The following is a 27,299-nucleotide window of genomic DNA, read 5'->3' as shown; positions in this document are numbered from 1 at the left end:
CATCTTCCTCATAAAATATTGTTACAAATTTGATATGACAGCATTTCATGAAGGCCAGGGAGTGCAACAAATCCATAATTTTATTTTTAGCTTCATTGGCACCAGAGTTATGGCCTTAACAAGTATACTCATTAGAAATCTGAAACTGTTGCTTCAGTTTGTTGCTAATTAAATCACTATTGTAAATAAAAATATTACATTTTTTTGTTTTCTTGCACTAATCAATGTATAAGCTTTCAAATGCTGCAAGAATTATCAAAATCCACATGCTACATCAAAAGATACTGTGGGCAATGGCTTAGGGTGTGATGAAAAATGTTGTTTTGAGAAAACACGGAAAGAAGTTTAGGAAAATGCTGAGCACTTATATTTAACAAGAAAAGGTGTGAATCGGTGTATCAACCATGTTAGAAGCCACCAGGAATGTAGTCATCATCATTCTCCTTGGTGCGCTTTCTTTTCATGGCATGCTTGAAGTTTTCAGCATGCTCATGCTTCTTCTTCGATGCCACTAGTCGGCGACTGTCCTTTTCTGAGCATCTTTTAGCGGCCACAACACTCTGCTGCAGGTGCAGCTCCTTCAATATGGCGGCATCTGCTGTCCCTTTGCCAGCGTTGAACCTTGCGACAGCTTCGGCCACAGCAGCTTCAAAGGTGAAAAGCAACGCGTGTTTGTTTTTGGACACGAGCGACCAGATGACGGAGTGCAGGCTCTCGTTTGGGTTCTGTGTTTTGCCTCGCTGTCAACGCTCCAGCAATTTCTTGTCAGAGAGGCGCGTGTAAATAGACCGCAAGGCATCAACCACATACTCTGGCAGGTTGTAGCGATGATTCGGAGGAGTCTCCTGCTTGGCAACAGCCTTGTTGTACTTGCACCATGACTCTTCACCAGTTGGGCAGTGAGAGTGCTGAGGGCTTGCATCAGTAGATGCTATGTGATAAAAGGTTGCCCAGACAGCATTATTCATGGCCTCAATGCTTGCTTGGTTGCTTTGTAAAGCCCATCCATAATATGACGTGAGCTTTGTGACCAGCTCGCCTGTCAGTTTGCCCTTGCCGCCAAGGCTTGGCTTTCCTTCGGCTCTTTGTTTTTGCAGGAGGTTTCGAAGTGCTGTGCCCATGCGCTTATGCACATGGTTAACACAGTCCTCTTTTTTTGTTGGCACGAAGCCATATACCTGTGCCTCCTGCAGACTGTTGAAGGCCCGGCTGTCTCCATCACACAACATGGTTGTGTAGCAGAGCCCATGTCTCTCCAATGAGCGGCCAAATAAAATTTGTGCTGCTTCCACCTTCATTTGTCCTGGCTTACTGGAGGTATTCTTTTGGCAAGTGTGACCAGCTAGCCACTCGGCATACCTTGGGTTGTCCTCCTTCGGCCCTAGCTAGCAGCCCAAACAAAAGTTCGATAGGACGACAAAGTCGAGCACATAACCCGTGAATAGTTCAATCACGGTCCCTACACAAATATGGGATGAGTGGCCCCTGGTCAGCCAAGTCCCATCAAAGGAAACGGCGATATTTCCAGGATTTGCATAGTTGAGCTCGGAATACACCGTTTCCACGGTGCTCGCGCAGTGGTCAATAACGCGCGCGGCAGCCTTCTGCGCGGTAGGGTTCATTTTCAATGTCACATAATCCTGGTATGTCTTGGTGTGCAGGCCTCTCCGTGAAATATTTAGGGCGGAAAAAATATCGTTGAGCGCAGTTTGCCTGTTTCCTGTGCTCATTGCCGCGCAAACCGCGAGCACATAAATTTCGAAGGGGCCGTGCACTGCGTCCCCCCCCTGCTCTCGGCGAGCTCCATACGGTCCTCAGTTTACCGCACTCGTCACATGTGAGAACAAGTTTCGCGGCTATGCCATATTCGCGGTCTTCCTTGTAGATTCTGCCAGGCCCGCCACACACACCGCACTTCTTATACTGAAGAAATTCGTTGACCAACTCTAAGCTAACGACGGTGAACGGCGTACCAGGCATTGCGGCTCCATCCGAGTCTCGAAAAAAAGACCGCTTGCGTTTTGTGGCAGACTTCGATGAAAGATCTTGCAGAACATCGCTCGCACGACACTCGATGGCCACTTTTTCAGCGTCTGAAACCAGGGGAGTGTCGACGCGCACAGCTCTCGTGTGATCTTGGGACGCGGCTATCGCGTCCGCGATCCCGGGTGCCGCGGCGGTGATAGCACTGGCACAGCCTGCTTCTTCCGAGTTTTCGGCGGCAGAAGGTCTCGCTGGGGATAAGGTGCGGGCTCTCGAACGCCGTTTTCGCCTTTTTCCGAGCGCATAAGCACTCCGGAACTTCCGATAACCGCCTGCCATTGCATCGAATGCACAGCCGTTGTTAGGCCTCTACGCAAAATGGCGGCTTGCACGCCGCAGCAGACGAATCCCTTCGCGTCCAATAGGAAACCTGGAACTGCCCCACGTGACAAAAACGCACCAATGATGTGCGAGTATTCAGTTTTTCTTTATGCGCGATAGCTGCGTTGTTGCTAGACGAAAAACGTTCTTCTGCTAGAAACGGATAATAGAAAAATGCTTCTTTAAAATGAGACCAAAATGGCCGCGCTACTTGGTGCGGTTCTCGCGCGCTGCAGCGTTGAATACGACCGTTTTTGAGGTGGTTTCGGAAGCGAAAATGGTCATCAAACTGACTTTGCGACCCAATAACTCGACAAATATGCATTACTGGGCTATAATATTTTAGGAACAGCTTCCTTAGACCTTCATGATTATGAAAAAAAAATACTTCAAAAAAATGGTTTTTCGGAAAATTTTCGGCCTCCCATGCCCGTGTCTCCCCTTGAATCTACCTTCCTTGCAGAGGCACAAGGTCGTGCCGTGGGCTTATTCAGGCGGCCTGTACCTATTTTCTTGGGCATAGTCTCACGAAAGTCATATAATTCGGGTTTCACTACAACCAACAGACCTAGCTCTCCGTACTTCAGCAGCAGAGCACGTGCTCTGCGATGGAGACCATCTAACCATAGGAACTTCAAGAAAAAAGAGCCGTCTCGCCTCAAGGGCGAAACAGTTAATGCGGTTGGCTTGGTGTGCGAGCGATGGCGGTGCTGCGAACGGCACTTGTATGACTGTAATTTGATGATTCACGCTCTTTCGTTTTGATACCTGGCGCCGTATAGAAACTACCGTGCGCGATAAAGCTCGACAAAGAAGCAGTTCAGTTGAATATCAGGAATGTGGTGGCTACTGACGCTGTTTGAACAACCACGAGTCTCCGCTTTGAGCTCGTTTTGAAAGCAGGGTGCTTTGTTTCATAGAATTGCGGACAGCCGCTTGTCTCCGAGACGAGGGCTCTGCAATGTTAAACGTTAAAAGGCACGTATTCGTTATGTCAACTACATTACAGTTGAATCTGTATGAATTTGAAGGGAGCACACAAAACATTTGTATCATCCCGAATTCATATGAACCAAAAACAAGTTAAAGCTGATCATAAAGATGAACAAAAACTTTATTGGAGTCAACTACTTGTTGAAAAAGTTCATGATGTTTTTTTTTTTAAACTTTCTTGCTTTCACCGCCTTTCAATAGAGTGCCACGGTTTCCTCACTCATACTGCTGGCGCTATAAGGCGCATTCAAACTTTGATCGAAGGGAGCGAAAGCGGCAAAACTTGTTGAAAATTCACTCGATTCGCCGCTTAAGTAGCTGTCAATGTGTGATGTCGTGTATTACAGTCGAACCTCTCTATAAGAGACACTGATATAAGCTACAAATGGGTATAAGAGACACCAGTGTGCCTTCAGTAAAATATGGGTTGATAAGAAAATCCCGACAAAGTACCCTGCTTATAAGAGACATCTGGCATAAAAGACAAGAATTGCTGCTCGGAGCATGCCTCTCATAGAGGAGTTCACATTTTCATTCACATTTTTAACATTTCAATGCTTTAATGTTAACATTTTTGTATTGATCTGAGGTCTAGTCACTGTTGTTTTCTTTTTTTTTTTTTTCGTTACTCTGCTTTTAGCGGTGATGTTGCTGTGGCTTTAAAATTACCCTTTTACTGCTCCCAAGCTGCTTCGAAACTACATTGAGCTTGCTCCCTGCGCTGCGCCAAAAGACTGAAGCCACCTTCCACCCCTGATGGAAATGTGGTTGTTGGTTCATAAAGACGAGAAAAGAAAAACCTTCTTTCTAAACTTTATGTTTGCTTCTCTTTTCATTGGGTTAATTAGGCATCTTTAGTGGAACCCTGAACATGCAGAAATGTGCTTGCGATTCCAAAATCATTTTCAGTTGTCATGATTTGAGGCAGTATTCTTTTGTGGACTTCTAAAAATTTGGGGAAGGGGAGCTTGTACTACCATGTTTGGAAGATTGTAGGTCAACCCATTTTGTTTTCATTTTGAAATCAGAGGTTGGGGGGGGGTTGACCTAGAACCAAAAAGTAGTTTTGGTTGTAAAGTCTTTTTGGAAATGATTTTCGCAAAGCTAGCTTTTATGCACAGCTTTCAAGCATTGCCGTGAAGCCATATTTGATTTCGTTTTTTTTTTTTTTTGTAGACATTGTAAGAATTTGGGGGGGGTGGAGAGGATGAAACAGGCTGGTGCTCTCTTTCTTAAATTTTTTGCCTGGCAATTTTAGGGTGTCGGGATACATTTAATTCGACTCGCAGTCATGTAAATAGAGTAGGTTATAAACAAGTTAGACGCACAAGCATGGGCCACATACACCAAATAAGCACATAAAACTAAACACTTTTATTTTAATCCAAACAGAGGCAGTTCCAGGTGCACGTCATGGCCAGAGACGGCCCCCCTGACACCTTCAGGAAGCCTGGCAACGACGAGGATGGCGACGCCCGAGGACAGCACCTCAGGGGGTTGTAACAACACGAACAACAGCACGGAAGATGAAGATGCAGGCGACGACGACAGCAACCAACAGCGGCCCCCATCAGCCACCAGGGCTGCAGCTTCGCCCAAGTGCCCGCCTCAGGCGCCCCCTCTAGGTGAGACTTTTAATCAGCTAGGAGGCACTGTTCTGAAAGTGGTAGGATGGGGCCTCTAGCATTGTTTGGTGAAGTTTAATGAGTAGTGGTACCATACCATCTGACTTGTTCAATTTTCTTTCTTTATAAAGGGGATAGGGCACAGTTTCCTAAAATTAACTAATTTATTTATTTAAATAAAATAAAATAGTTAATTAACTAGAGGGGACTCTGGCGCTGCGATTGTGCAGCAACCCTTGGTATGATGGGGAGCACGCGGATTTCCCTACTCTTCAAATTGCACGGCTCAAACACACTTATGGCTTTGCTTGTTGCTGTGTTTTGGTTTCGGTTCAAACAAAAGAACGAACCGTTGTAAGCTTCTTGACCCGATTTGAATTGGTGAGCTTGACGCTCAAGGTGAAGTGCAACTGCAGAAAATTTACTGACTCTTGTTTCGTGACAAAGCAACTTCAAGCCACACAAAACCAACTGGAGTGGAAAGTATGAAAATTTGACAAATTCATGTACTACCCATCATTTCCATGCTCGCTGAAGTGCCGTGCTTTGCAGCTCCCTTATACACTAGTGCCAAAGTTCCCTCTTGTGTGTTTATTAGAAACTCTGTGCTTGGAACATTAGGACGGTGCCTCTAGCATTTTTTGGTGAAGTTCAGCGAGTAATAGTACCATACCTTTAGACAGGGTAGGAGACAGCGCAGTTCTGTTCAGTTTTTTTCTCTTTCATAAACAGAATTTGGGACAGTGCACGTCTAAGTTAGTCATCTGTTTTGGTGAATTTATGTGTACAGTGAACTCCTGTTAAGACGAACTCTTTTAAGACAAATTCTCGCTTATGACGAACAACTTGAGAACGTTTGTTTGATTTTTTATAGAGCCAATGCAAAAAAAAAAAAAAAAATCCGCTTAAGACAAACAGCCTTGTACCCACTCTTCGGGTAAGGCGAAGATTTTGGTAGAGGCTGCTCCTGCTGGCGATTCGCTTCACGACTGGGAACGAAGCGACCGAAAAAAAAATAGTTATAATAAAGCAAGAAAAAAAAAATTCGGTCCTAAGCAAACCTGTGCCGCGGCTGGTGGAGGGAGGAAGAGAGCGAGTCACCGCCTACAGCTCCCTTCGACCAGTGGAGTGGGCGGAAAGCAACAACAACAACAACAACAAAAGTTTGTATGGCGGCCGCGGTAAAGAAACGTAAAAAAAAAAAAAAACGACCAAGTCTTTCTGTTCGCAAACGGAGCAGCTCTCCTGACCAATTTCATTTCAGAGCGGAAGCACATCAGTTTATCAGCCCTCTCCGTATGAATATTCTTTGCCTCTCCTACCTTGCCATTGCCGAGAAAACTAGTCATCTCTATGCGCCGAGCCAGCTAACCGTCTCATGTTTGTAGTCTCTTACACTTTGTGTGCCTCGCCTCGCTAGGTCTGTTGAAAATGTCCAGTAAGCCAACTCTTTGCTAAAAGCCAATAGAGCTTTAAAGAAAAAAGCTGACATTTTGGCTGAAGTAGAAGCTGGCAAGCTCTCGAAAGTTGAAATCGTGTGAGAGTTCCGAATTGTCTACGCTATCTGGTGTCGTAAAGGACAGTGCAGGGGTAACCGCCGCACTGAGTGTGGCGAATTTGCGCCGAAGCGGGAGAAGATGCGGACGGCTGCGCATGAGGGCATGGAAGACGTTCTCCTCACTTGAATTCAACATGCTTTTAGCATGAATCTACCTGTGAATGGCATTGTGCTAAAGGTGAAAGCGGAGGAAATTGCCCTGCAAATAGACATTGAGTTTGCCTGCAGTGATGAAAGGCTCAATTGCTTCTGGAAAAGACATGGACTAGTTTCCCGATCTGTTCCTGGTGAGGCCGCTGCCATTGATTAAGCAACCTGCAATGACTGGAGGCTTACGAAGCTCAGAGATATTTCAGGAGTCCGAACCCAGCATTGTTTACAGCGTCAACAAGAGGGCCCTATTTTATCAAATGCTGCACCCAGAAGACTCTTGCTTTTGCTGGCGACGATTGCACATGAGGTAGCTCGGTAAGATGAGGATCACCGTACTTGTTGGCGCGAAAATGTGTGGAAGTGAGAAGCTGAAGCTGCTGGTCATTGGCAATTCCAAATCGCTGTGCTGCTTCAATCAAGCTAGAACGCTGCCAGTGGCCTACACAGCTAACTCAAAATCTTGGATGACGCAGTTGATTTTTGGGCAGTGGCTACGAGACATGGATCGACGTTTCGTTAAAGAGAAGACAAGCGTACTCTTCCTGGTGGACAACGGCCCTGGGCACGGGCACGTCACTGACCTTCAAGCAATTTGTTTGGAGCTTTTGTCCGCTAAACGCTAACACCACGGCGAAGCTCCGACTAATGAATCGGGGGTGTGATAAGCAGCCTGAAAAAACGCCTTTGCCAATCACTTCTGTAGAAAATGCTACTCTGCATGGAATGCGACAAGCACTACACCATTGACCTGCTGGCAGCGCTTAACCTCCTCGCAAATGCCTGGAGCCAGGTGACTCGCACGACAATCGTGAATGACCTCGTTCCGTCACGTGGGGTTTGTGTTGCTTGATTGTTCAGCTCAGCATCCTGATTGGGAAAACGATGAGAAAGAGGTGAACTTGTTTGCAACTCTAGGCAGCAAGGGACTCGTTGTGGACATGGTAGATATACCAGCGTCGACGAAGGCGTGTAGAGAAGACTGATTAGGCACATTGATTGAAGAGGTGCTCGAGGAGCCTTTGGAGGTAGCGTCAGATGACGAGGAAGACTCATGCATGGGGCCTGTGCTTGTGGCCAATTATGCTGCGGATGCCTACCTGAGTTCCTTAAGGGGAGACGTGGGTCCTGAAGAAAATTTTTAATAATTGTCTGAATTGAAATAAACTTAATACACTTTTCAGTTTCTTCTGCAGATTCCAAATCTCTAAGTAGGTTTTTGATGGCTGCATCAGATCAGAAGATACTAAATATTTATAATACACAATGAACATATTTTTTACGGGGCTTTTTGGCAATTTCACCATGTCTAACACAAAAACAAAGTATATATCCAGATTTCCAGAGAGCTGGTCTAGCCGGTGTTGCTAATTTTATCATTTGCAACAAACTTCATATGTAAAATAAATTAATACAAACGTGAGTGAAAAATTTCTGCCTTACATTGTTTGCAATCATCGTGAATTACAATTCGGTGAACAACACATATAAAAAAATGAATAGCATCACTGGCTAGATCAATTCAATACGAACACATTCTTATCAATCTTGTTATTGTGAGTCAATAAAAACATGTCAAAATGCCCCGTAAGGCTACATGTTAAGTCTAAAATCATGCAACAGAGAAAAATGCATTTGAAGTTTTAGTTTTCCATAAATGATGTGGTATTGCAACATAACTGTATAAATGGCATCATTATGTAGCTTTGCCCTTCAGGAACAAGATAATGTCGTATATGCTACAGCAATGTCACAGGAACCATGAAAAATTTGCTGTATTAGCATGCATAGTCCTTGTAAATAGTGCGAAAAAGCTGCTACCAAACACTCCACCGTTGTATTTCAGCTTGTACGTGTACACTGTGCAAAAAATGACATGCCTATGGGTTCTGTACTGTCGCCATTTGCACCTAGGTCAGGGTCACAAGAATTAAAAAGGGAAAAATTACCGTAATTACTCGAATCTAACACGCACCTTTTTTACGGTTAAGCGAGTTCATAAATCGCATGCGCGTTAAAATCGAGTACGAAACAAAAAAAAAATTAATACGGTCATTCTATTGCCATCGACACTTCAAAAATGGCCGCCCCTTATGTGCGTCGGCATGGCCCACGCCTTGTCTAGGAAGATGCCTGCCGCATGAGAAAAAAAAAAAAAACAGTTGCGACATCCTTTCCCTCCTTCATTTTGAAAATGTTCTCGGTCGCTAGCATCACCTGTGGCGGACGGTGCAACAATGCAACACTTTCCATAGCCTCCAAAACAGTGGTGCACAGTTGCAGGCCTCGAACAACTCTCGACTTACGCGCCCCTATGGGCCGCAGATGAAAAACGCTTAGCTGGTATCGCCCGTCGCAGTGATGATAGTGGCGGTCGGGAGCGCCACCGCGCGGAGCTTGTTTAAAACTGAAGGCAGGCCAACTCTGCTGGGAGCGCGAGCCATTCCTCGGGCATCTTTCTAGAGGAGGCGTTGGCATGGCGCGTCGGCCATTTCTGCCAATGTGTTTACCATGTGCGGCACTTCGTACGTGTGCTGAGGAGTTCATCATATGGTAGTGCATTTACATCAACGGCATGGAAGGGCCAACTCCGAAGATTCGGCGAGTGCACCACGATGCTGCTTTTAAAAGAAAAGTAATCCCGTGCGCAGAAACAGACAGAAATCGGGCCGCATCGCGGTCGTTCGGAGTTCCTGAAACGTGCGTGCGGGACTGGCGGAATCAGAAGCAGAAGATTGTCGACTGCAAAGCTTCACGTAAAGGCTTCAGTGGACCGCAGCAGGGTCGGTTTCCGAAAATTGAAGAGCTGCTCGCAGAGTATGTGCTTGAACAGCGAGCGGCACAGCCGCCTGTGACGACAGAACTGCTCCAAATGCGGGCTATGCAGTTAGCTTTGGAAAAAGGGCTAACACGGAGCCAGTTCAAAGCGAGCAGGTGCTGGCTAAGTAACTTTATGAAAAGGAAAGGATTTTCCCTCTGAAGGCGAACGGGCATATGCCAAAAGTTGCCGGAGGAGTACGCAGAAAAACTTCCTCAGTTTTCAGAGGTTCGTCCTCAACTTGCGGCACAACAATGGCTACCTGCTTGGGCAAATCGGGAATGCCGATCAGACGCCTCTGTACTTCGACATGCCTGGCACCAACCGTCGAGAAGAAGGGGGCAAAACAAGTTCGCATGCTGACATCAGGCCACGAAAAAACTAGGGTGACGGCAATGCTCTGTTGCACGTCAGATGGGCACAAGCTTCCCCCGTACCTGATATTTAAGCGGAAAACGCTCCCGAAAGGAGTCGTTTTCCCGAGTAGTGTGATCGTGCGAGCCAACGAGAAAGGTTGGATGACAACGGACCTGGTTGCCGATTGGATCCATCACGTCTGGCGGAAGCGGCCTGGCGCCAGTTTGGGCCTGCGAGCGATGCTCGTGCTCGACGCGTTCAGGTGCCATCTCGACCAGCGGATCAAGAACAAGCTCGCTGCATGCAATACGGACCTTGTAGTCATACCTGGTGGCATGACGTCACAACTTCAACCGCTGGATGTCTGCCTGAACAAGCCGTTGAAGGACAAGATTCGGGCGATTTACACCGACTGGCTGATTAATGAACGACATGATTTCACGCCAGGCAACAGGGTGAAGCGCGCCTCTCTGCAAGACTTCGCTGCGTGGGTGAAGGACGCGTGGTGTGCAATACCATCACCCATGGTGATCAAGGCATTCAAGAAATGTGGCATCTCGAATGCCATGGGCGGTACCGAGGATGAGATGCTTTGGGCTGTTGACAGTGATAAGGAGTTGTCCGACAGCGACGAGGACTGACCTATTACGCGACTCGTAACGCCGCCGTAGTGGTCACAGTTTTAGCTACAGGGCTGGCTGTTTGACTGTGTTTTTATCTTTTGAATTTTCAGTGCATTAAAACCCAAATACTTGTTCTCAATGTGCAAAAGTTGACTCCTACGGACTTTTTTTTTTCTCTCGCGTCGCGGAAATTGGGTGCGCGTTACAATCGAGGGCGCTGTAGAATCGAGTAAATACGGTAACATTTGAATTCTCGCAATGACGAGGGCTTGAATCTACACTTAACAGCTGACCATAACTGTAAGCAGTGTTTGTTTTTCACGAGCTTGTTTTTCGTGGCACGAGCTTGTTTTTCGTGGCATTCCTGGCTGCATGGCCTTTGTTGCATACCGTATAAACGCGTGTAAGGGCCGCACTTTTTTTTTCAGGAAGTGAGGGCTAATTTTCAGGTTGCGGCCCATACACGGAACTTTTTTTGTGGTGAACTGAAAACAACGTACCAGTTGGTGAACGAAGAGCGTTTATTGCAGTATGCCGCGTGTGCGCTTAATCGTCGTCACTCGACGAGTCCTCTAACTCGGAGTCGGAGATAGTGTGTTGCGGAGCACCATTATTCCACAAACAGTCATCTTCGGTGCCATCCAGGCTGTTGGATATCCCAGTGACCTTAAAACTTCGGGACACAATGTCCGTCGACACCGAGCTCCACGCCGACAATATCCAACCGAGAACAGTAGCAAGCGGTGCCCTCTTCAGCCGTCCGGTCGGCGTGTGCTCATGGTTGCCGGTTGCCATCCATTCCGTGTAGAGTCTTCGGAATTCAACTTTGAATGGTCGATTCACGCTCACATCCAATGGTTGCAACATTCCTGTGAGGCCGCCTGGAATCACGGCCATGTCTGTGCCGACACGGCGCAGCTGCTCCTTCACCTTATCGGTAAGGTGGCCGCGGAAACTATCCAATACTAAAAGTGAATGTTTGGCCAACAAAGCTCCCAGTCTGTTCTGCCAAACACTTTTCACCCAGTCTAGCACCAAATCATCGTTCATCCATCCCTTCTCTTGGGCTCTAACTATCATGCCCTTGGGGAAAACTTCGTTGGGAATTCTTTTCCTTTTCAAAACAACGTACGGGGGTAGCTTCCGCCCGTCCGCGGTCACACAAAGCATCACGGTGCAGCGTTGGCGCTCAGCGCCGGTGGTCCGCACGGCGACACTCTTCTTGCCTTTTACTTCGACTGTGTAGTTCTCGGGAGAGTCAAAGCACACAGGAGTTTGATCAGCGTTCGCTATTTGCGACAACAAATAACTGTGCTGATGGCGCAGGCCGATGACATGCTTGTGAAAACTAAGCACCTTGTCGGTATAGTCTTCTGGCAGCCGCTGGCACAGCGTGGTCCTTCGCCGAAAAGAGAGTCCCTTTCTTTTCATAAACCTTCGCACCCAGCCAGCACTAGCCTTGAAATCCCCGGCCGGTATATTTTTCGCACGTGCCAAGGCTAGTGCCTTCATGCGCAGCATGTCTGTAGTGAGCGCAAAACCATCGTTCCGCACCTCAGTCACATAGCGGAGCAACTCCTCTTCCAAATCGGGATACTTGCACTGTTTTCCTCGGAAAGCGCGCTTTTTGATATTGGTGTTCTGCAAGGCTTTCTTCTGGGCGCACCAACGTCGAACACACTTCTCGTCAACGTCGAATTTTCTGCCGGCGGCCTGTTTCCCGTGCTCGAGGGCAAACTCGATCACCTTCAACTTACAGCCAGCTGTATAGCTATTCAGCTGCTTGCCCATCGTGCGAAAACGTAAACGTCCCGCAGAAAACTAGCTGGAGTCCCAGAGTCATTCAACGGTGCGCAAAACTCGAGAACATGGCAGGCTGAACAGCACAATGACCAAACAACGCACAAATACCAAAGTTGGTGATGCTAATGCTGATATGGATAGCGCGTTTGTATAGAAGTGTCAGAAGTTAAATATAAAATCCTGCTTTAACCTTTAGTTGGCGGGTGTATGAACACTACTGAAAAAATTAAAAATTTTTAGCCAACTTCATGAACATATTAGCATGAAGAAAACCAACAAATTATTCTAATGATGTACTATATCGTGATGATGAGAATTGCGTTCCATAACGCCATCTACTGACAACGCCTAGTAGCTCACACACGCGCGCGCATTTTGAATACGCATGGGTCAAGGAAAGTGCGGATGCGGCCCTTACACACTACTTTTTTTTTTTTAATATGTGCTTCTTAAAAACGGGATGCGGTCCTTACACGGGTGCGGCCCTTACACGCGTGTATACGGTATATAAATGACGTTATTGATGAATCTTCAGTCGCCCTCAGTAAAGCAAAGCGCTCATCGCGCATGCCGCGCGCTGAGCATGCTATGACGAGTTTCACGCTGAAGTCCTCTTTTCTTAGCTCTTTGGACACTGTCGCCGCAATGGGCGCAAATCATAAGTCCGAGAAGGTAATTAAACACGCTCAAATGTACGATAGAGAATTCCGTTCCACTGTCACTGAAGTTCCCCCCTGTTCCGTGTCGACGCCGAGAAGTTCAAATTTTCGTTCAGTTTCAGACTTGACGCCAAGTGCTTTTTCACGTCGGCTGCACTTGTTGCATGCTGGCTATTTTCTTCAACCTATAAGAAAACGTTATCGACACGTTTTCTGATAACACTTGAGGCTTAGGTCGACAAACACGTGCCAAGTTGCGTTTTCGTACACAAACCGCCAACCGACGATCCCCAATGCCTTCCGCGGCAGCACTTGAGGCATGGCTGAATGAGGCACACGCCCTCGATGTAGTGGGCTGCGGTGCTGTATTTGATGCGTCAACAGGCAATTCTGCAATTATGATGAGTTCCGTGCTGGCATTCGAGGCGTCCACGCGAGATGCAGATGCGCGTTCAATCTGTCCAGCGGCAATGCCTCGCCGAATTTTGTCGGGCATTCCATGGCCACCGTCGTTTCTTGCCGAATACACAGCGCGTAGTTTTTTTTTTTTTTTTCAGATGAATGTCTTCGAACATTTTAGCAGCTCAATAATCGTAGTAGTTCAAACGTGGTAGTGAAGTTGCGAACCTGAAGAATGTCGCAGAGCAGCCGAAAGCCCGAGCCGAGCGAGTGCGTGATCACGACGCGAAAACATAATTAGCCAATTTTCGGTCATTTCGCTTCCACCAAGGCATGTAAAGCGCTGTTTTTTTTACATTTCTAGATTGAATACAGCTTTCAGATTTTGCCGGAAAATTAAATGTTTGAACGTCTCGATACTGCACTTTTTCAGAAATCCACTTTTTTGCGATTTTTCGCCATTTCAAGGCCCGTGTCTCCCCTTGAAGAATTATTTTGAGCAGTTCGAAGGAACTCAAGTGTTCTTAAAGAGATACTGAACAAAATTTTTGCCACCAAAATTTTCAACCCAATTGATATATTTAGTCTTGTAATTTATGGAGACAACATTCTAGGCAGAACCTACGAAAAAAAAAATGAATTTAATGCGTTTTTTCCAAATTGCACCGTCTGGCGGCTGCGTTGTGAACTAGAGCAGGTGACGTTGGGTGACGTCACAAACACACCTGAAACAGGCAAGCCAACAAAACCAGCCGTCACCCGCATCTCTCTACTCGCTCATCTTCCACTTCGATTCCCAGAACTGGTATGAACAGCAACAGCAGCGAACAATGCTCCTAGCTGGGGCAAAGCACCAGCACTTTTGTGAAAGGGGAAGAGTGCTACATTTATGCTGTAATGAAGGGAAAGAGTTGGTTGAAAGAAGTGGTGGAGAAAAGGAAAAGGAGGACAAAAAGACATGCATCCTGCGTGCGCCTCAGCGTTTCTAGTGTCGCGGCTCGCGAACTGCTACCGCGGCCTGCCAACTGTTCAAAAATAAGAGAAATCAACTCTGTTTATCGGAACAGCAGCATCTTCCGTGTAGAATTTTTGTACAGTAGCCCTTTGAAATCAGTAGGAGGTATATCATCATTTGTGGCTGTTCGCCGTTGCACACAACAGTGACAGACATTTATTATGGATTGGATAAAGCCTAGCAAGAATAGTTGAATGCAGTTGCTTTTACAGTGACTCTCTCAAATAAATCATTTTTCTGTATTTCTTACTTTGATGTAAGTGTATTTGATTCTTTATTCTGAACTAAGATACTTGCATGCATCTTGGTACGTAGCCAATGCTTTGTTTGAGGGTGCTTCTGATAAGACGAACAATTCTTCATGGTCTCTTCAAGTTCGTTTTAACGGGAGTCCACTGTGTTTGTCTGCAGATTTCAGATATGCAGTCATTCTTCTAGTAGTACATTGAGCAGTTTTTGAAGCATCCAGCACTCCATGTACCTTTCTGGGAGTGAGAGTTTTTCTAACTGAGGGAGTTTCTTAGTAAGTTGACAAATCATAATCTGAAAGAAGAATTGCAATACTGATATCCATCCCACTTTGACATGGACTTGCTTCAACATACTGTATAATAAAAAAAAGCAATTGTACCACCCTTGCTTCAAACCAGAGGAAAATGCCCAGTGTTTACTTTTTGTCACTCATTGTGACGTAAAGCATCTACAAGTTTGAGCAATACTGGCAATGGACTATTGCAGCATGTTAAAGATCTTTTCAAACAGTATGGCACTTTCAGCAGATTGGGTTGTCTGTAACGATGCTTCACACATCGGAATGAAATGCACATCAATGTGTACAATTATTTTTAATGCAACAGCATTGTAGTGCACTTAGCAGGTCTGAGCAGTAGTTTTGACAGCACTGAAAAACTATCACTGATTTCATTTGTATGCGAGCATATGCTCATGCGGTAAGGCTGTTTTCACTTCCAGAATCGTCAAGTAAAGTTTTCACTTCCAGAATCGTCAGGGGCGCCTGCTTTTTTAAATTTCGAACGCCTCGGCTGTTCAAATCAATAATGCTAACCCTTGTGGGAATTGAGGCCGGCCCGCTGCCTTTGCGCGGGCTTTGCCGCCTCTTTCTCCTTTCTCATGTTCCGACATGTCTCCCTTCCTCCGCTGTCTGCCGCGCTGGGAGAGCGAAGTGATGTTTAACACCCTTACCCGGTAGCGGATGTTGACTGTGGCGCCGCACGCGGAGTCTCCCGAGAGGCTTTGCACGCGCGCGTCAGGAGTAGAGAGACCTTTCCGGGGACGACATAGGGGTAAGCACGCTTTTCTTTTCCATCCGTCAGCTCCCTGTAGGGCTCGTTCGGCCTTCGCCAACAGCGCCTTGCGCCCGCGGCGAACGCTTATCTCATGTCACCTCCCCCCCCATTCCGAACTCTATGCCGAAGAGTGGTACGGTGTCCTAGTGCGCGGCCTAGCTACGCCGACCCGTCTCCTTCCGAAGCCAACGCGAGCACCTTTGCCCTTGCTCGAGCAACCGGGCCTTGGTCCCGATGTCTCCGTGGATCACCTTTACCACAGAGACGTGCTCGTGGCACCCTGTGTAGTACTTTTATGCCTGTGGTGTGGGTAAGCCCATTTGCTTTCCCGCCGCACCTTTGCAACGGGCTGTACTGCGTTTTGGTGTTGCCACAGACAATAAAGTGTTGCGACTTTGAGCGATATCGTGTTCTTGCCACAGCGACGGTTAACGCGTGCCCTGGCTCGCTAAGACCGGAACCACGCTAGTGGCCGTACTCCTTCTGGATACATGTCACTACAACCTCTATCCTCTTGAGGACAGCTTTCTTTGTTCTTTCGTTCCTCACCTTATATTCCAAAAAAAAAATGTTGCCACGACTGCACCACATTTCTGTTGGTTGAAGGTTCAGCCAGGCCAATGTCCTTTGATTTGGATTAGTTCTGATCAGAATGGCAATCCAAGCAAGTTCGCAAGTTGTCACCACCAGATAGTGTAATCCACATTGGCCTTCCTACATCTCGTTCTGTTTCAGTTGGACGAAATTAAGTATTATGAATTTATTGCTGGTGTTAAACACAGAATTTCGCAGAAAAGTGTCAAATAAAATTGAAGTGTCAGCCGAGCGGGTTGATAAATAATAGAAGTAATAATGTATGGATTTGAATATGTTGATGTTTAGGGTAAGCCTTTGCCCCTGTGAGGAGGGTACTTACTCTTGTCTTGGTATTACCATATTTACTTGCATAGTGAATGCACTTTTTTTCTCGAAAAATCAGAGCAAAGTTGGGGGATGTGTTTATTACGTGGGGTAAATTTTGTGAAAACTTTTTTGGGAGGATTAAGAAACGCGTTATTGGAAAAAAAAAAGTTAGGTCACTTACCCTTTCGCAATTGACATACGCGTAGCATACACTGTTTGGGAACAGCTTCTTTGTTGTACTTTACTCATATTCGGTGGTTGATGACGCAATCTTTCGCAAGCTGTCCCCGGGCTGCCTGCGCACACCGTAAGAGTTTTGCGGGTATTTTTTCTCGCAATCGTTTAAGCACGACAGTGGTATCCGCTGTGATCTCAAGGGGCACCGAAAAGCGTGCGCTACGACCCACTTTGTCAACTTTGCAGCAACCTCGCATGGTGACCGTGATGACGCCGTTGACATTGTAGCAAGGTACCCCCCAAACTACCGCAAACAAACCGCCGATAACGAGATTAGTGACAAAATACCGCAGCCGCATCGCTTCTATATGTGAAGTTCCTCTACGCGTGAATAATGAGCGAAGTGAGAATCGGGGTAGCTACCATGTTGCGGAAATCGTCACGATCATTTCTAGATGACGATCGATTTTTTTTTTTATTGTTTTCTAGAAAGCTGCGAAGCGATAGCGACAAATGACCCTTTGCAACAGCAATTCCTGTCGTCGTCTCTTGAAAATCGCGTGAACGTGATTGGGCTTTTTCATATTCGCGGGAAGCGACTGTTGATCGGTTGGCGTGGGCAGATTCGTGACCTTCACTCACTGTGTGCTTATGAACTGGCTTGCACCAGTGAACCTTATATGTGGCGCACAGATAAGACAGGGCACACAGATAGAAAGAAAAACAATGGGGCAAGAAGCAATAGGCGAGGGAGGGGAGGGGAAGCGAGCCGAAGTAACCGAGGGGGGTCGGCAAAATAATAAAAAACGGAACAGATCGAACGGGTAAGGAGGTGCCAGATGTTGGGTTAGCGGGACTGCTGCGGATGAATGTAGAGGGTGCATTTATTATGTGGAGAAAAAAAATTCAAATAATTTTTGATGACTGATGTTGGGGGTGTATTTATTATGCGTTTGCGTTCATTACATGAGTAAATATGGTACTCTTCATGTGCCACTGCACACATTTTAAAGTTTGGTGTTTTGCGTCATCTCGAAAAGGCCATTAGGTATGCATGCCTGTGCATAAAGACCAGCGGGAAGACAACACTTGGTACTTGTTTTCAGCAGTGTCTTGTGGTTCTGCTCTGAAGGCCCCACAGCACATTTCATTGTGCAGTCTGGAGGTTCTATTCGCCGACTGCATTTGTGCTATGCAGGCGCGAGTCATTTGTGAAACAAAACTGTACACATGTGTTCAGGCCCCCCTCCACCCCTGAATTTGACCCTACGTCCCCCAGCACCACCTAGGACCCAGAGCGCCTCCTCACCGCCACCACTGTTGATGCCGCAGGGGTCGCCGCTCGCCGACGGTAAGCTTCGTGGTTCCAAATTTTGCCGAATCTTATTTATTCATACTGCCAATCCTAAGAAGGGACTACAGAAGGGAGGGCAAATGAATACATCGCGTAATATGAACAGGAAGAAAAAGGTGACCACGAAAAAAATGTATAATAGGTTACAGTTTTTTCTAGGCGCATGTATACGTTTTTCACAAACTAGGGAAAGGTATAAAGTAAATTACTAACATCAAATACTGAAGAATAGAGGTGTTTACATTATAATAAAGTAGAGCCAGAGAGTTACACCTGTAAGGAAAATAAGTGAGACTTAACAGATTGTGAGAAAGTTTCTAGCATAGGGGAGGATAATGTGACAGGGTAGGTTTTTCCATTGTGAGGTTGCAAGTAAGAAAAATTAAAATCTTGAACCCTGTGAAATAGGCATTAAGCACCTGAGCTTTGACGCGTTCACTGTGGCACGCCTTCTTGGGGTCTTTTTTTGCGTGTGCTCAAACCTATAACCGGCAACCGTTATATCAAAGTTGCATATTACACCAAAATAAGTTCGGTATATTAAAAATATCCGAAAATTCGTTGTAAAGGTTTATTCCTCACACTATATGTATTGCTAGACTATTCTTCATTTGCTTTGTTATAAGCAATATTTCGTTATATCTGGGTTTGTTATATTGAGGTTTAGTGTAGTGCACTGCAACATGAGCTGCGAGAATGGGGCAGTAGGAGTAATACACTCGGACGTCAATATAATAAACCTGGATGTAATGAAATATCAGTCATAGCAAAGTGAGTTAAAAATAGCCTTGCAATAGGTATAGTGTTAGGAATGCACCTTTATAATGAATTTTCAGTTATAACAAAGTTCCTTTCGTGCAATGTGCAAATTTGTTATAATGAGGTTTTAGTGTAGTAAGATACAAGAGGAGCATTTACTCTACCGCCACCTCACACATTCGCTCGGGACAATCCGTGCAACGTTGACGCGGGGTCCAACTCATTCTTTTGCTTTTCCCCGCTATTGCTGTTCACGCTTTTGCACATCTTTCTGCCTTCGTGGAGCTTATTGCAACACATAGCGCCATTCGGTAAACAGGCTATTAAGTATGAAGCGGTATTGTAAAATGTGTTCTTTCCAGAAAAGCGGAGCCGTCGCTCCTGTTTTACTATGTAGGAATGACCCACCGGTAGGCCACTCTGCATATCTTCCAGATGCATTCTGACCCACCCACCATTAGGTCACCAGCGGGTCACGGCATCTAACACCGTCGAAATATTCTTCTTCCGTTAGTCATAACCTCTTCCAACAGGTACCTTCAAGTGTGGCAAAGTTATCGCATTGGCTAGTGGATCCATGCTTGTAACATTGCCACCACATATGAGGACAACAAGGTGTGACCCACCAGCAACCCATGATGCAGTGAATGTGTTACAGGGATACAGAGCAAAATTTTCGTTGCAAAGATTGGTTGCGGAAATCAGTACGACACAACCTTCATTTCAGACGGAAATTAGCTGAACTTGAAAGGAATGGAGTGCTTTTTTTGAAAACTGCTACTTCCAGCAAAACTTAACAGCAAGCTGGGTGAGTAGGTAGTTGAACATAATTTTGATGTGGGCACTACCACCCGGACTGCTAGCAGCCACATCGTGTGTTAGAGGAGGTGAAGTTTGGCCTGTCTGGAGGCCTCCTGGCCTGCTGTGACCAGCCATCATCATAATCTCTCAACCCATTGGAGTTCCTAGAACCACTATGAAAAGTCTCATTGCCTTTGTGGATGTCAATGGGAGAAAGAGAAGGGGCATGACCTACACCCTGTATCTGTCACGGGAGCTGTTGATGCCACGGCTCTCAATGGTGTGCAGCGAGTGCGCACTGAAAGTCCTCGAGAAATACAGCCACTGTGGAAAAGATATGAGACGTACACTCTGTTTATCAAGAGTTTCGTATTGTATTTACTCGCATAATGAACCCATCTCCCACCTTGGTCTACTTTTTATGTATCTACTTTTTATTTATGTATCTACTTCTTAAATCTACTTTTTATGTATCTGTTAATTTTATTTCACTGAGATAGCCAGTGCCGTCAATGACTGAAACAACATGAAGTGATGTCATTATATAACATAACCATGAAATAGAAGTCAAAACATAATTTAATAGTCATACCAAACAGTTTCAAGCAACGTTAACATAGGGGTCTGCTTGCTTCCTTTCATAATCCAGTCATTTTTCATTAGGTTGGTATGTAAACTGAAAAGCATTTATAGCTGCTTCAAACATTGTGCTGCTCAAGGGCCTCCCCCTTTTTTTTCCAGGCATCACTGGAACATGCGTGGCATTTGCTCTAAGTCTATCCCGTTTATCAATGCCAAATGTACTTTTTCCACCCTTTCATTTAACCGCTTTCAGCAAGTTGGTATGAAACACAAGATTATCGGTTGGACATGCCATAGAGTGCCATCATATTTTTTTAGACGCTTTTTTTTTTCAGAACCTTAGTTGAAAGGCCCTGTGAACTTTTTCTTCCCACAACTCTGCTATCATATGAACCACGGTGTTGTGCTGCTGTTTGCACAGGCTGCGTGGAGCGTTGCCGCCCCAACTGGCGTGGTGGCCGGCCTGCCGGAGTGCCTTTCCTGGCGCCCCTGTTCACCACCAGCACCGCCTCACCCCTGGTGACACCGGTTGCCACTGGCACTGCAGGTGAGGAGACACAAAGTTCTGGTTACAAATTTGAGTATACACGGGAAGTTTTAAGGTACCCCTGACAGCTAAAGTATTGTTTGCGACTTTTTATAGTGATATGTAGCTTTGTGCATGCTAATGTCAAAATTGAATTGTAAATGCTCTAATTCATTGTGTAATTTATGTTAGCATCGTTAATTCCAAAGGATTTTGTGTCAAACCAGTGCCGCACAGCAGGGTAGTGCCTGAGACTACTTGCACTCAAGCTTCAGTGACATGGAATGCGCTGTATTTTAAATAGAAGTGACCTGCGGGTGGCAAAGAATGAAATAACATGAATGCTCCAAGCGTTTCCTCCTCAAAAAAAAAAAAAAAAAAAATTCCTGGCTTAAGCGGGAAAACAACCTTGAGACCAGCCCGACGAAAACCTCGCTGGATGCCAGTCGAGGTATTGCGCCCACCTGCCAAATCTTCTCGATGCCAACAATACTTGCTTGACCTTTGCAACGTCCCACCGCTGCTGACCTGCAGGTCGTGGGATCTAATCTTAGCTGTGGCGGCTGCATTTTTGATGGAAGCGAAAGTGCTGTAAGCTCGTGTGCTCACATTTGGGTGCACGTTAAAGAACCCCAGGTGGTTGAAATTATTGGAGCTTTACTATGGCATCTCTCACAATCTTATGGTGGTTCTGGGATGTTAAACCCCACATATCAGTCAATCGACTTGTGCGATGTCCTGAGACGATTCACTGTCTCTCAAACCTCAGAAAATGTCTATTGAATCTGAATACGTGGCCGAGCACACACTCTCACTTTGAAACAAAAATAAAATATCTTATGTGTAATGCTCGTTGCTAATAATCAGTAAGAAGTGCTGCCGCATGAAGGGACCAGTGGTGGGAAACCTGCGCCAATGTTCGAATCCCGGCTGCGGCGGCTGCATTTCCGATAGAGGCGGAAATGTTGTAGGCCCGCGTGCTCAGATTTGGGTGCACGTTAAAGAACCCCAGGTGGTCTAAATTTCCGGAGCCCTCCACTACGGCGTCTCTCATAATCATATAGTGGTTTTGGGACGTTAAAACCCCACATATCAAAACCTGCGCCAATGGGAAATTAAGGTGCAATACTGCTCCGAAAGAGCCTTTCTTGTCTAATTGGCAGCATTGCTGCGCCACAAGGTAGTTCTGGAACCGAAAGTACTGTTGACATCACGCATCGTGAGCAGATATTACGTGATGGTCGCCATCTTATACACTTGTGCTGCTGCAAAAGCACAGAATCGGCCGATTAATGATTACGACTTCCATACGATTGCGGCGGTGGCCTTTGTGGTAACCAAAGAATGATGGCAATGTTGCGACTACCGAAAACCGTGCCAGTATGGCTTATTGCGGATAAAAAGCCTACACAGTGCCACACACGCGGCACTATGCCACGTGTGTGGCATAGCGCCGCTTTAAGCTCGCTAGCCGGCGAGCTTAATAGCCGGCAACCACCTGAGAGTGCCGAGGTGCCGATCGCTGCCGCTTTAATTGTTGTGCGAGACCGTGTTCTGCGTGCACCGCTTTGCAGAAACAAAGGCAGTTCACTGTTACCGAATTGAGCATTGTGAATCGGGGGCATCGAGAGGAAGCGTAGCATATGCTTTCATAAGGGGACAGCCGAAATGCTCTGCCGTCCGCTGCCAGGACTGCTAGAGCATAACTTGGATGGTTGTTTACTCGCAACAGGTTTCTCGCCGCATCTGCGCAGAGTCTGAAGCCGAGTGTGTATGCTAGGTAAATGAAGCGCTGCACACAACTAGACAGTGGACGATCAGCTCCCTGCGATCTTACCATGTCTCGAAAAATCTGCCAGTTTTCGCTAAGTAGTAGATCGCGGTACACACTTAGTGCAGACAAACGAGTATGTCCATTTCCTCGCCACGTCAGTCGTTGCGTTGGCTGCACATTCCAGACTTCGCAGCAGTTTGGAAATGCTCTTTGGTGGCGCCACCGCGTGTGATCGGACTGTTGTGCGAGAATGCCAATCATTTCTGAACATTGAGGAAAGGAAAGAAGTGGCTTTGTGGTAGGCACTTTAGGCAGTAGTAGCTGTGACACTGTATTATTCCTCCTTTAGCGGAAATGGCTCACGTAAAGAACTGCAAATTGGTAATTTAAAGGTGAACATCTTCGACAGATATCTGTCTGGCTGGGTGAACTGTCATACTACTAACATAAAGTTTCCTGCCAAGTTATAGTCCAAAGAAAAAACAAGACTGTAAACTATTATTATTATTAGTATGAAAATGGTAATTGGTCATAGGCGTGCACACGAGGGGGAAGGGGGCACGGAGGACGGATAGCCAGCCCCGTACATTGACGTAATAGGGAGGGGGCGAAAGAGGGGGTCTAAAGTCAGCTCTATACATAGACATAATAAAGACATAATGACAAACCTTTGCCCGCCCCCCCAAAAACTTTGAGCACTATTGGGTACTTGGTGGTTAATTCAAATTATGTTTAGTGCGTAGTTAGCTGAGTTCCTGGCAGGTTGTCGGCATGTATGTACATATTAACAACGTTTTACTGTAATGAGCCTTGATTGTGTGTGTGTGCACACTGCTATGAACTTCATGCTGCAGCGAGCTTGTTGGTGCAATATCCTTCATTATCTTATGTCACTGCTTCTGTACATAATCCTACTTTTGTTAATTTTGGTGCTTATTTAGATGTGAAGTAGCTCTTTCACTATCCTGTGTAACCCTGTCCTTCCGCACCAGGGCAGTGCCAAGTAGGCCATGCCTTCCCTCGCAGTGCGCACTTGTGATGTCACTCTCTCCTTAGCCTATCACTGCTCACCTCGTGTCATCTCTCGTTTCACCCTCTCCACCGCTCACAAGGCTCGAGCCCACTCCTCGCATCGGCATCATCTCACACGCACCACCTCTCTCCATCTGTCAACAAGAAGCCGCCGGTAGGCACACTCACGCGCCGTTGTCTAGCCCAATTGTGGTCCCGCGGCGCCGGTAATGTAGACAGCGCGCCGCTGTGTGCCTCATGATCACGCCAACAGGTGGAACGCTGCCGAGGCATGCCTCCCGCTATTGTGCGCCTACCTTTCCCTTCCATCGCCAGTGTTGCGGGTTAGGGAAGCCGATAGTGTTCGCGAATAGCGACGTCGCGCCTGGAACACTGACGAGGCGCAAGCTAGGGAAGCCGAACGCAAGCTTCGGCAGAGGAAAAACGACACAGGCGAGGTGCGAGTCAAGAACTCCGATAGCACTGAGAATAGACGGGCGAAGATGCGTCTTCGCCCTTCAGCTGGGCGAAGACGCTGCAGGCACTACTATGGCAGAGGAAAACAGTACAAAAGGTGGCAGCATCCTCAGCGGGGGCGCGCGCATCGAGTCACCCTAGGGGAAACCTGCGCACGCCTTTGCTCGTTACAGATTTGGTGTGACGTCACAGCAACTTTCGTTGACCCTCCTACAGAGCTATGACAGTTCTGGACATACTTGCGATAGGCTTCAGTCGGGAAAGTGAGCATTTGGGTACACTTTGGAGGTGAATTAAAATATGTTCTAAACATTTGTGGTGTCCAACCGTTTGTGTGGAGTGTCCTAGCATACGGAGGAGACGCACAAGAGGCTTGTTTTAGCCTCGAAATTTGGTGGCACTACCCCTTTGAAGGTAAAAACTTTTTTATTACTAGAAGGGCCAGAGTAGGGGCTAGTTGGATTGCAATAAAGAAAGTCATGTTTACAGTTTTTTCCAAGCTGCAAAGAAAGCCTGCGAAATACAGTAAAGACCGCGTCACTAACATGAATGTGATGTCACCTGTGGTTTCAACAAACCAAATCGATTGTGGCCGCGACTCTCCGGATCTGTTGCAGCGGTAGGCCAATAAGTGCAGTGGCTGGCTACAAGTTGCACCCTCACTTGTGCCAGCTGCCTGGCAACGGGCCAAGAAATAACCGCCAATACAGTATTCAAATTTTATTCGAAGTTATTTGACTAAATCGCTATTCCCTATAAGTTTGCCTTGAACCTAAAATTTACTATTTGCACAAGCCTAGTTTATAAGAAAGGAAATGATGAATTGTGTTGCCATTCACATAGTGTTAAGAGTGTAGGTTTGTGACGAATCTTATGATGCAACTTCAGTGTAATGAGCCTTCCCTGTAGAATGAAATAAGCTTGTGCCTTGCACCGCAGTTGATGGCCCGCTGGACCTGTCTTCCCCGGTGGACACTAAGAAGCTGGTGCCAAAGTGACCTGCAAACAAACACATGGTGGCAACATGTGCAATGACTCCTCGCGAAACCGTGTACATACAGCCTTTCTTTCCTATTTATTGGCCGACCAGTTGGCAGGCCGGGCAACAAGCAACAACTGGCACTTCTCACCTGAGAAACGCCTCCCTCCCCTCTTTCCTTTGGCCCCCATTTTTTATGTGTGTGTGTGCGTGTGGTGTGTGTGTGTGTGTGTGTGTATGTGCCCAAGGTTCCTAGCAGGTTTTTTGTAAGTAGGCATTCAGAACACAAGCAGGTCTAGGTACAAGCAACCAGTGAAAAAATTATATATAATAAAGTTCCTGCTGTCTGAATGGATCAAGTGCTTCTTTTTCTGGTCACTGTATACTTACTCTCATGTCCTTTGGTTGTTTACCTTGTAGTTTGACAGGGCAAACTTTTCAAGGAAGTTATTGTGCGTTAAATAGGGTTTATGGTATAGTTTGTAGAGAAAAGGATGAGAAATATTTATAGCCAACTTTGAAATTTAATCGTGCTTTCCCTGTGTGCATGCTGCACCAAGGTTTGGCTAGCGTGTTTGCTAAAGCTTGGCTACTGAATGGCAGAGTTTTTTACAATGTTCAAAAAGTATTGCAGGCCCGTTTAAAGTGAGAAGTGTTTGTTTTTTTAGTTTCATTAAGGACCTTACCAAATTTAAGAAACCTTCAGTTTTGCTCAGTTTTTTTTTCTCAATTTCAAATGTGCAATTATTTTTTATATGGACACATTTTTAAAGATGGTATAATACTTCAAATATGCCTCATACAAAAATGCTACACAGTCCCTGAAAATTTTTCTTTGTTCTACTTAAGCAGTTTGCAACTAGCGTAACCCATTCATCATCATCATCAACCTGGCTATGCCCACTGCGGGGCAAAAGCCTTTCCCATAACCTTCCAATCAACTCGGTCTTGTGCTTTCTGCTGTGACATTATACCTTATTTCTGATTGTATCTGCCCACCTAACTTTCTGTCTTCCCTTCGTGCGTTTGCCTTCCTTGATAATCCAGTCAGTTAGCCTAATCACCAGCGGGGTATGCTGCCTGTGCACTATGTGCCGGGCCCATGTCTATTTCTTCGCCTTTATTCCAACTATGGTATCCTTAACCCCAGTTTTTTCTCTGACCCACTTCACCCTCTCCTTGTCTCTTAAGATTACACCTATAATTTTCCTTTCCATCACTCACTGTGTTGTCCTCAATGTAAGCTGAACCCTCTTTGTAAGCCTCCAGGTTTCTGCTCCGTAGGTAAGTACCGGCAAGATGCAGCTCTGTTATATACCTTCCTCTTGAGGGTTAGTGGCCGATTATTATTCATGATTTGAGAATGCTTGCCAAATGTGATGCAACTTGTCCTCATTCCTCTAGTTATTTCACTCTCATGGTTTGGCTCCGTGGTTTCTACCTGTCCTCAGTAGGCATATTAGCATAGCCGCCCACCGGCACCAGTTGCATTCACCAAACTTACCACTCGCCCACTGGCACCAGTTACATTCACCAAACTTACCACTATGAGGGTTCCTAGAAGCACTTGCAAGCTGAACGAGTCGTGTGGACTTACCGTTACGTGTGGTGCCGAGAGTCTTATCAATTCAAACCGACGCCATGCGGTGAGTGAAGCAAACACATCATTACTTTCGTGCAAAGTTTCTTACCTTTTGCCGCTCTCTAGAATTAGAAATGATTCGCTCCTTATCTTATCATCTACTATTCTACGTTATTTGGCTAGCCGTAATATAATTACTTGTATGTATATCTGACTCACGACTGAGGACCACTTCTATATTCAGCAGAGTTTTAATTACTAATCCCAAATGCCAACAAAATAGGATACAGCCCAAATGGCAGTAGCAGTCTATTTTTTAGCAGCAAGAAACTTTTCATGTTTACTTTTCATGCACTCCAATTGCCCGCGACGATGTTCAACGTAACAATCGCATAGAAGTAGGCAATTAGTTCGCAAAACAGCAACGTAAAACTCGTCAGTTGACAGGAAACTACAAAGTAGGAGTGTGACCACTCGAAATTGGCAAAACTTTGACGTTGCGGACACTTTGAAGCCAACGATGTCAAAATTGAGTGAGACGAGAAGTTAAGAACGAATAAATGTGTGATAAAGGGGGTCATTCAGGGCACTAAGCTGGCCTAAGCGTAAGATCAGAGGTTCGGAACCATCTCTTCTTTTTTTTAATAGAATTATTTTCAAACAGTTGGAAAAGGCGAGGTTAGCTACAACTCATGTGAAGTTG

At 46.0% G+C, this 27,299-nt stretch overlaps 1 protein-coding gene across 6 annotated transcripts in view; it reads left to right on the top strand.

Annotated features, from left to right (window-relative positions):
* The window catches only part of LOC119163951 (uncharacterized), a 166,428-nt gene extending 141,059 nt beyond the window's left edge, over positions 1-25,369 (top strand). For 4 of the 6 annotated variants that reach the window (XM_075870778.1, XM_075870776.1, XM_075870774.1 and 1 more), the window contains 4 exons: positions 4,750-4,982; positions 17,992-18,102; positions 20,669-20,794; positions 24,975-25,369. In XM_075870778.1, the coding sequence (XP_075726893.1) occupies positions 4,750-4,982; positions 17,992-18,102; positions 20,669-20,794; positions 24,975-25,033 (529 nt within the window). In that variant the 3' untranslated portion in view covers positions 25,034-25,369. The remainder of the gene's footprint in view (positions 1-4,749; positions 4,983-17,991; positions 18,103-20,668; positions 20,795-24,974) is intronic. The other 2 variants (XM_075870775.1, XM_075870777.1) reach the window with 2 other exon arrangements.
* The last annotated feature ends 1,930 nt before the right edge of the window (positions 25,370-27,299 follow it).

This window comes from Rhipicephalus microplus, chromosome 8, assembly GCF_043290135.1.
Source record: "Rhipicephalus microplus isolate Deutch F79 chromosome 8, USDA_Rmic, whole genome shotgun sequence".
NCBI lineage: Eukaryota > Metazoa > Arthropoda > Arachnida > Ixodida > Ixodidae > Rhipicephalus > Rhipicephalus microplus.
Note: the sequence above shows the minus strand (reverse complement) of the source record. Positions and strands in the feature narration are given on the sequence as shown.